At 30.4% G+C, this 10,962-nt stretch overlaps 1 protein-coding gene across 1 annotated transcript; it reads left to right on the top strand.

Moving 5' to 3' along the window:
* Window positions 1-7,378: 7,378 nt before the first annotated feature.
* Window positions 7,379-10,246, top strand: LOC120071074 (heat shock cognate protein 80-like). Its single transcript, XM_039023101.1, is given in 9 exon segments — window positions 7,379-7,607; window positions 7,973-8,114; window positions 8,211-9,212; window positions 9,215-9,256; window positions 9,259-9,339; window positions 9,342-9,452; window positions 9,455-9,511; window positions 9,514-9,702; window positions 9,705-10,246. Coding segments are annotated over 9 exon segments (2,082 nt in total). The 5' UTR covers window positions 7,379-7,484; the 3' UTR covers window positions 10,040-10,246.
* Window positions 10,247-10,962: the final 716 nt, after the last annotated feature.

The raw sequence follows: 10,962 nt of genomic DNA, 5'->3' as shown, positions 1-10,962 counted from the left end.
TTGGGTTTCTCTTTAGCTTAAGAAAAAGAGGGTCGTGTGTCGGTTTGGTCCTCACCTACAAGAGGATCACTTAGTGAAATAGGACTCTTGGAGAGTGGAGTAGGCAATTTGCCGAACCACTATAATTCCCAGTGTTTTCTCTTCCTCTCTCTCTTTTATTTTTGGTTTTCAATTTTTTGCAGTTATTTTTTAATCTTTCCTAATTGCATGATTGAATTTTCAGTATGTTATTTAAATTTATCCTTGATTAAATTGTCTTTAAATTTGAAGTTATTATAACGTGCATGATTTAAGTTTTGTCTTGCATAAATTTTCTTTAATCAAATTAGTGGGTTAACTTTATTGAGGATTGTTTGAAGATAAAATTATTTTTTAAAAATTAGTAGTCAACCCTATTTACCCCCACTATCCTACAATTTATACGTGATATTTAAATGAGCTAGAATACTAATTCAGAGGATAACACATTTTGCATGAGATTTTTGGGAAACGCAATTCGTGGAGTTGAATTGAATTTATGTAGACTTATGTAGATGTGGTTCGATTTCAAACATTCGATTCTTTGATTCTCTCTATTAAATATGTACACTTCACTCGAGAGATGAAATAAGTGAATGTTGTTGAAGTTGAAGATCTTAAAAGAATATTTCTTATCTTTGCAGAGGCTTTATTCTCTATGGAATGTTTGATCTTGAGGGGGTTTAAGGAGCCTTCCGATAGTTGGTGATTTATCTCTAAGTTTGCTGTGGAGATTTAAGTTTTTGATTCAAAATGAAAAGGAATTTCTCTATAGATAGAGTTGGATGACACCTTGGTCCAATCAATTGGATTTTGGGTGCTTCGTTCTTGAGCCAAAATACTTTTGCTTTTTTTTTTTTTTTTTTTTTTTTTTTTTACACAATTGAACATTTGTCCAAATATTATACTCTAATGGGATCTAACCAACTTATTCAATCTAATGGTCATGAAGAAACATATGACATTATTAGGATTCACTAATATTTCGTCTTTAATTTTAATTGGGATTCTGTTGCCACTTGATTAGCCCAAAATTCAATGGTTTTGTGATTTCGACATTCATTTGAGAAATGACGTGACAATTTTAATTGGTCTAACATTTCTCATTCTACTAATGTCATATTTTCAAGATCGATGAACACGTGTGGGTTGAATCTAAAAAAAAAAAGATAAATATAGAATCGGAGTACATGATATTTGTTCTTGATTTTGACTTTGCTATCTGATATGTCAATTTGACTAAATATGAATTTTGGTCGTAATTATAATTTGAGGTTATATGTCATTTTGTTAACGTCAACTTATCAAAATTATGAATTTGGGTCAATTTTATTTTTATTTTATTTTTTTATATGGCATAACACCCGATGTGGAGTTAAATTTCAATCAAATTTTAATTTGATGTACAAATTTTAATTTAGATTAAATTCAGAATTTTATCTCCAATTTAATTTGGCCTAACGATAAGAACGAAATTTGAATGGTTGAATTTAGCATCCAAAATTGATGTGCCCAAACTTTTAATTCAAAGTAAATATAATACCTACAATTTAATTTGACTAATGAAAACAATCACTTGAATTTGAGATACAAAACTAGAATGTTTCCAAAGTTTAATTTGGTTTAAATTTTAGTCCTCTTATTTTTCTTTTCAAATTTTGGTTAAAATGAATTAGATAACTTAAGTCTCGTTTGATCATGATTTGGTTTTTTATTTTTTGTTTTTAAAAATTAAACCTATAGACATTACTTCTACTCTAAATTTCTTCCTTTGTTGTCTACTTTTTTATCGATAGTTTAAAAAATCAAGTCAAAATTTGAAAATTACAAAAAATAGTTTTTAATTAAGTTTTTTTTAGAATTTGGCTAATAATCCAATAATTGTATTTAAGAAAGATGGAAATCGTTGTAAGAAATGTGGAGGAAATAGACTTAATTTTCAAAAACCAAAACAAAAAGCGAAATGATTACCAAACGAGGTCTTCATTCTTTGTATTAAATTGAAAATTTAGTCCTAGTTTGGAGAAAGTTAGAAGTTGGTCCCTATAGTTTAACATCAGAATTTAGTCCCTATAGTTTAATAAAATCATAGTTTAAAATTAGAACTTAGTCCATATGGTTTGATGAAATCTTCATAAATAATCCCTACAATAGGGAGGTTTTATCAAATCGTAAAGACTCAATTCTAACTTTTAAACTCATATAGACTAAATTCGAAATGGATTAAGACTAGCACAACAACCAATAGTCATACATCAATCCCTCTTGAGGATGACAGATAAAATAGACGGAGAAAAGAACTCTCTCCAAAAAGAAGAAAACCCAAAAGAAGATGCCAAAGTTGTCAAATAATGAGCAGATTTGTTCTCGACTCTCTTTTTAAAGGCTGTTTGGGAGGTTGGAATGTAATCGGGAATACTGGAAATTAAAGGACTATTGGAATGCGTGAGATATCGAGGATGGGATGGAAATGGGATCGTGAAAAATGAAAAATGTGAGAAAGAGAGCTGGATTGAAAACGGTGGGAACAGAAGGAATTGAAAACGATGGGAACAGAAGGAGCTTGATATTATAGATCAGTCCCAAAACGCTCAATCCAAACATAGAATTTGGATTACATTCCATTCCAACCCATTCCATTTCAACAAAACAAATAGAGCATGAGGATTTTACAAAACGTATAGACATTAATATAAGGAGCAAGATAGAAAGCCCCATAAACATAATAATAATAATAATAATAATAATAATAACCTTCACCATCCAAAATTCTCAATATTCAAAAGCTTTTATAATTTTAATTGAATTAAATTCCACCTCCACGTGGGTGGTTTTGCCAGAAAATTTTTAGTACTATAGTAATATTAAAAAAATTTCATACTATCTTAATTCATTGCTTACCACAGGAGTGTCATTTAAGAATTAAATGGGATCCACAAAAATAAACAATAAATTAAAAATTCACTTTATGAAGTGTCAAATAATAAATAGGAGGAGTATGTATTACGATAGTACTAAGATTTTTTATTTGGATTTTGTCCATCCAAAAAAAAAACAGTGATTTAAGTCATTAACAATGTAACTTCTTAGACTATGACCAACCACCTCGAAGATATAAGGATGCAACCACCTCGAATAAGATGGCTATTCCCACCACGAATAAATCAATAGGATTTTGTTAGTGATTGACTCTCGTCTTTCCATATGCAAGAGTGACATTCACATAAAATCATTTAATATATTCAGGGGGTGAGACTAGTCGTGAATCCTTCATATCCGAAATTATATGTTATCTAAGTTGTTGTTGTCCCTTACTTGTTTCCTAGTCTATAACAATCATTCTCTCAAATTGCTTTCAAACATTTGCGAGAGCATTTTATCTAACCTCGTTTTCGAAAACGAGGATAGAGGTTATGAGATATGTCCATTATCGCCAACTATTTGCATTTGAGCTGGCTAACTTGTTTGAAAAGAAGTTTTGTGCAATCGCTTCATGGGCTCAAAGAAAGTCTGATTGTGACTCGAAGGCACATGTAATTATCTCTAAGTGGATGGGCATACAAATGTTCTCTAACTTTTTTTTAAAAAAAAATATTAAAACTCTTGCACTTCCCTATATAATCTCGAAAATGACACATTTGCACTTTTATATAATCTCGAAAATCACAGACTTAATTATAATTTAAAATAAAACTAATTAAGCCAGAAAAAGCTAATTAAGAAGTTATTAATTGAAGTATATACTAAAAAATGAAGAGCAAAATAAGATGGTAAAGTTTCTAAAATTTGCCCTTTTTATATGAGTATAAATATAGATTATAAATTTTATTTTCAACATAAATGAGATTTTGTATTAGTATTTTCTCATTCTTGAGTAAGTTACGAGTTTAATGCATAAATCTTGAACTTTGTGTTTATTTGGTTATCAACTTTCAAAATGGTTTAGTACATCTCCTAAATTTTCTATTTTATGTCTAATAGATTCATGAACTTTCACTTTTGTTCTTACTTCATGTTTTTTACCAATTCAAAATTTTTAAAAATTAATTGATTTGTTATATATAAAATTGAATTTTATGTTAAATGTAATCCTAAGCTTTAAATTTTATGTCTAGAAGATTCATTAATTTTTTTTTAAAAAAAATCCAAGGTTGAAAACTAAGGCCTGGTTGGTATATATATATATTTATTTATTTATTTTAAAACATATTTCATCTACATTTCTTACAATAAATTGTATTTTTCTTAAGTATAATGGTTGAATTCTTAGCCAAATTCCAAAAACAAAAATAACTTTTTGAAAGCTAATTTTTTTAATTCTCAAAATTTGGCTTGGTTTTTAAAATTATGATACTAAGAAGAAATTTGGAGGTAAAAGTAGTGTCCCCATAAGCTTAATTTTCAAAAAAAAAACAAAAAAATAAAATGATAATCAAACGGGATATAAATTTGTATTTTTAAAAGCTCAGAGATCAGATAGATACAAAATTCAAAGTCTAGATGTTAAATTTGTAATTTAACCTATAAAATATGAAAGATTAGCTTCTCCATGTTTATCTCATATTTAACTAACATATATCTATCAATATATGATTTAAAGAAGGATATAAATTGAGCCACAGTTTGCAATTATAGTTATAGGTTTTAATTAACTCAACATGTATAATTTTTGCATTTCAATGGTTGGGTTTTGGCAAAATGTAGAAGAGTAGTTATCCTATGTTAGAAAAATAAAAGAAGTAATGACTCTAAGTATTATAAAAGGAGACTGCGACTTTAGATTCAAACCATTCCAGTTAGATACATTTTAACTTTGAATTTGTTAATTCTTGTTAAAGTTTCTTTTGTATACTCAGGTTTGAGAGTGGATAAAAGAGCGTGGGCGATACAAAAGTTTTGAGAGAATGCTATTGTAATTACGACTGAAGAGAGATTGTGACAATTTTTCACATAGTAAATTTCTCCGAGTTTGAAGTTTTTCATGTAAATTATTGTATTTTCTAGTTTTATTTTTCTCAATATTAGTTAATGAAAATTATTAATTAACCTATAAATTCAAGGGTTTAAATCGACTGATTCCTAATTATCACTTTTATCTCTGGTTTATTTATTTTAAATTAATTGAGCTTATTATATTTTAATTTACATAACAATTACTTCTTTTTTAAATATGCAAATGGAAACAAGAATGAGGAGTATATACCAAATGTAATTTCATGTATTTCAAATATAAAATCATAAAAAAGGTTTAGATTAAAATATTATGTTGGTACATCTTGAAATGTGTTCAATTAAAATCTCTTTTAATTTAGTGCATCGTATATACAAAAAAATATATATATGTGAAAGAAAAAAAAATATGAACATACTTTTATGAAATATATAATTACAAATTTATTAGGTTGATTCAATAACTGATTTCAAATATAATAAAATGAACCTAAATATTTACAAATATAACAAAACGTCGTTGTGATAGACATTGATAGACTATTATCATTAGACATTGATAGATACTTATCAATGATCAATGTATATTATCGGTGGATTGTGATATTTTGCTATATTTGAAAATATTTTTAACCATTCTTTTATTTAAAACAATTTTCATTTGAATCATTTTTAACTTAAACTTTCTTAAACCCTCAAACTTGAACAATGTTATAATGAATAATTCTTCCAAAACGAAAATGTTATAATCAATTACTCTTCTAGAATAAAATTAAAAATTATACTTTAACCAACCAAATAATTATAAAAATTTGATTCGGCATACAAGGAATGTTAGAGATATATCAATCCAATTATATCTTTAACAAAAAACCAATTAAATTGAAAAACATTCTTTATGTTTATAACAACTAATACACACAAAACCATACTCATTCGAGTATATAAAAACGCTTCTAATTTTGATGGTATGAAAATAAAATTTAAAATATAAAACTAAAACAAAAATTGAATTGAATTTGAATCATTAAAATTAAGTTTTGTAGTAATTTTGAAAAGGAAGAGTGATTTCAATTGAGAATTCAGATTCTGTTTTATGTTTTTGAGATTCACCAAGTTTGATAAATATGTGTTTGATAGACAATTTGAATTCTGTTTTCTGTAAATTATTTTTTAGAGTTCTGTGATCCAATTAGTGCAAATTCTGAAAATATTTTTTTTTATATTTTAATCTTATCTAAATTTTGAATTCTAAATTTTAAAATGCATAATTATATTAAATAAAAATAAAACATCCATAAATATAAAATGTCAGATCATAAATTCAGTTAATTTTTTTTAAAGAAAATAACATGTACTATGTAATGTATGACATTTACAAAATATTACAAAATAATAATTGCATATTATATAAATATATATTATATATATATATATATAATATATATATAATATATATAAATCAATAATAATTTATTGTCAACTATTAGTAGGTAACTACAACTAATTTTAGAATTTATAAATATAATATCAAACACATTATAAACTATTGTTTAAATTAAAATCCAATTTATGAATCTATATTTATTTGAAAACATAAAATATAATTTTATTTTCATTGTATCAATTATTTTCAAATTTATGTTTTCAGATTCTCCCACTTAACTAACTAAAAATATAAATTAATTTCACCTTAAATAATATAAATTATAACACTCATTAAAGCCCTTCCACCATTTGCCTTAATAATGAAAAATATTAATTTATACCTTTAAAATTTGGGGATTGTATCAATTTAAACCATAAATTTAGAATTATATCCGTCTAAACCTTAAACTTTGGGTTGCATCAATTTAAACTATGAACTTTGAGATTTGTATCAATTTAAATCTCAAATTAATAGTTATATCAATTTAAACCTCAAACTAATAATTGTATCAATTTAAACCTGAACTTTCATAAGTGTATTAATTTCAACCCTGAACTTTCATAAGATATCAATTTAAATTCTGAGTATAAGTGTATTCAAATAAAATATAATAAAGAGTTTAAATTGATACGATTATCAAAATTTAAAACTTAAATTAATACACTTATAAAAAAAATTAGTTTAAATTAATAAAGTTATTAATTTACAGTTTAATTAATACAATTTTCAAAATTGATGATTTAAATCGATAAATTGATATTTGTAATAATAATAATAATAATAATAATAACGATAATAATATAGTGCCGGTTGCGGGTTTTCAACGGCAAGGTTTGTTCCGGCCCTGATTAGGTTTTCCCGAACCCCATTTTCTGGAATATTCCTTAAAAAGAAAAAAGAAAAAAGAAAAAGAAGAAAATAATGGCTTTAAACTTGAGATGATAGAAGGTTCCAGAAACCCTAATAAAATCCCTTCTATATAACCAATCGGTTCCTCCATGTTAGATCTCGACTTCTTCTTTCAAGCTTCCGTTTACATTTTCCTCCATTTCTCTGTTTCTTCGATCTTGGATCGGCGTCTTCAGCAATGGCGGATACTGAAACGTTTGCCTTCCAGGCTGAGATTAATCAGCTTCTCAGTCTCATCATCAACACCTTTTACAGCAACAAGGAGATCTTTCTCCGAGAACTTATCAGCAATTCCTCTGACGTAACTATCCTTTCCTTTTCTTTAATTCCGTCTTTGATCTTCTTTCTATTTACTCTTCTTAGTAGATCTTTTTGTTTCAGTATGATCTTTGATTGTTATTCTGGATTTCCCTGGTTGCATTTCGATTTTACTTATACACACGCTCAACAAATTTTTAGGGAGACGTACTTTAGATTGCATCAAGATATGTTATCGTTTCTAGATTCTTCATTACTATCTACTGAATGGTTATTTGAAGTCTTGTTGGGTTGTTGGATGATTGTAGAGTTCTCAAGAATTGTGTACGCATTTGTGTCTAGGATTATGTAGACAGATAATTTTCTGAATGGGATTCTTGTAATTTACGATGTGGCATTTTATTTCAGGCTTTAGATAAGATCCGTTTTGAGAGCTTGACTGACAAGAGCAAGCTAGATGCTCAGCCTGAGCTCTTTATTCACATCATTCCTGATAAGGCAAACAATACGTTGTCGATTATTGACAGTGGTATTGGAATGACCAAGGCCGGTGAGTGATTGCTACGCATTAACTTGTGTGTATGGCTGTCTTTTTAATCTGTTTCTTATGGTATAACTCATTTGGTGAACATGTCTATGTTATCAGATTTGGTGAACAATCTTGGTACCATTGCAAGATCTGGGACCAAGGAGTTCATGGAAGCTCTTGCAGCTGGCGCTGATGTGAGCATGATTGGACAGTTTGGAGTCGGTTTCTACTCGGCCTACCTTGTGGCTGAGAAGGTTATTGTTACAACTAAACACAATGATGATGAGCAGTATGTATGGGAGTCCCAAGCTGGGGGTTCATTCACAGTCACCAGGGACACATCTGGTGAGAACCTTGGCCGAGGTACTAAGATTACCCTGTACCTCAAGGAAGATCAGCTTGAATACCTTGAGGAGCGTCGTCTCAAGGATTTGATCAAGAAGCATTCTGAGTTCATTAGCTACCCGATTTCTCTCTGGGTCGAGAAGACCATTGAGAAGGAAATCTCTGATGATGAAGATGAGGAAGAGAAGAAGGACGAGGAAGGAAAGGTTGAGGAAGTTGATGAAGACAAGGAAAAGGAAGAAAAGAAGAAGAAGAAGATCAAGGAAGTTTCCCATGAGTGGTCCTTGGTGAACAAACAGAAGCCTATCTGGATGAGGAAGCCAGAAGAGATTACAAAGGAAGAGTATGCTGCTTTCTACAAGAGCCTTACCAACGACTGGGAGGAGCATCTAGCCGTAAAGCACTTCTCTGTTGAAGGTCAATTGGAATTCAAGGCTATCCTCTTTGTTCCCAAGAGGGCTCCTTTTGATCTCTTTGACACAAAGAAGAAGCCAAACAACATTAAGTTGTATGTTCGCCGTGTCTTCATCATGGACAACTGTGAGGAATTGATTCCTGAATACCTTGGCTTTGTTAAGGGTATTGTCGATTCTGAGGATCTTCCCCTCAATATTTCTAGAGAAATGTTGCAGCAGAACAAGATCTTGAAGGTCATCCGCAAAAACTTGGTGAAGAAGTGCCTTGAGCTCTTCTTTGAGATTGCCGAGAACAAAGAAGACTACAACAAGTTCTACGAGGCCTTCTCCAAGAACTTGAAGCTTGGTATCCACGAGGATTCCAGAACAGGCCTAAGATTGCTGAACTTCTCCGTTTCCACTCTACAAGAGTGGTGACGAGTTGACAAGCCTGAAGGATTATGTGACCAGAATGAAGGAAGGCCAGAATGATATCTTCTACATCACTGTGAAAGCAAGAAAGCCGTAGAAAACTCTCCTTTCCTTGAGAAGCTCAAGAAGAAGGGTTACGAAGTTCTGTTCATGGTTGATGCGATTGATGAGTATGCAGTTGGTCAGTTGAAGAATTTGAAGGGAAGAAGCTTGTATCAGCAACGAAGGAAGGTCTGAAACTTGATGAGATGAAGATGAAAAGAAGAAGCAGGAAGCTTTGAAGGAGAAGTTCGAGGGTTATGCAAGGTGATTTAAGGATGTTTTGGGCGACAAAGTTGAGAAGGTTGTTGTTTCTGACCGTGTTGTGGATTCTCCTTGCTGTTTGGTAACTGGTGAATATGGGTGGACAGCCAACATGGAAAGAATCATGAAAGCTCAGCATTGAAGGACAATAGCATGGCAGGTTACATGTCAAGCAAGAAGACCATGGAAATCAACCCTGAGAACCCCATCATGGAAGAGCTCAGAAAGAGGGCCGATGCGGACAAGAACGACAAATCCGTTAAGGACCTTGTTCTCCTCCTTTTCGAGACTTCTCTTCTAACTTCTGGCTTCAGCCTCGATGACCCGAACACCTTTGGAAACAGAATTCACAGGATGTTGAAGCTTGGATTAAGCATTGATGAGGATGCTGGAGAGGGCGATTCTGAAATGCCTCCTCTTGAGGAAGCTGATGCTGATGCAGAGGGTAGCAAGATGGAGGAAGTCGATTAAATCCGGTAGCATCTTTCTTAAGGGTTCCCTATGTCATGTTTTTGATTTACAATATATATTTTGTCATGTCATTTAGTTAGTGTATGGCTTATTAAGTTTTTTCTTCTCGGTTTCCTGATCAAGTTGCTGAGACAATTCTATTTTCACAAACATTTTGTGGCGACTTCAGTGATAGTATATTTCACTCACAATGTGTTTCATCTTTCACCTCTCCCTTGTTTTATTCCTTATTTAACTTTTGTGCCTTCAAAATTAAAATAGACCACGAGTTGAAGCTGTTTAGTTGAGTGTAGCAATGGACATGGTTTGGTTTTCAGTCTACAAGGTTGAAATTCTCATCGCACCCACATTCTAAAAGTGTATCATTTCTAATTAACTTTAGAAAGTATATATTTTGTTGATGAAAATATATTAGTCTTCATTTCTAGGGTTCATAAACGAGGAGACGAGTCATTCACTTTTTTACGGGCAGAAGTTTTAGTGAGATTTTTTAATAACTTTGCAGCACAATCCTTCGCCCTACATTGGTCGTAGATTTTCTTACATGGATATTTTAACAACTTCTGTTTAAGAATTGCTTAGAGTCGAGTACGAATAACAACTGAGGTAATCTGGTGAATCAAAGTGGATTTTTTATCCATCCAATCCATCCAATTTGGGGGTCAAATGCCCTCCTAATATAGGCTATATCATTAAGGATGCTTTCATATTGTAATTCTGGTCGCAAACTGGTTTTAAAAAAATAAACAAAAAGAAGACAAGAAAATGAAGAAATTGAAGGTTTAAGTTCTATTTATAGGGTAAATTTACCTTCCAAATCTTAATTTAACTTTACAAATTAAGATTTACGATTGAGTAAATTTACATTTGAAATTCTAATTTAATCTCACAAAATTAATTTAGATTTGCAAATTTGAGTTTGT

Source organism: Benincasa hispida, chromosome 2 (assembly GCF_009727055.1).
Source record: "Benincasa hispida cultivar B227 chromosome 2, ASM972705v1, whole genome shotgun sequence".
Classification (NCBI taxonomy): domain Eukaryota; kingdom Viridiplantae; phylum Streptophyta; class Magnoliopsida; order Cucurbitales; family Cucurbitaceae; genus Benincasa; species Benincasa hispida.
This window is presented reverse-complemented; position numbering and strand designations above follow the sequence as displayed.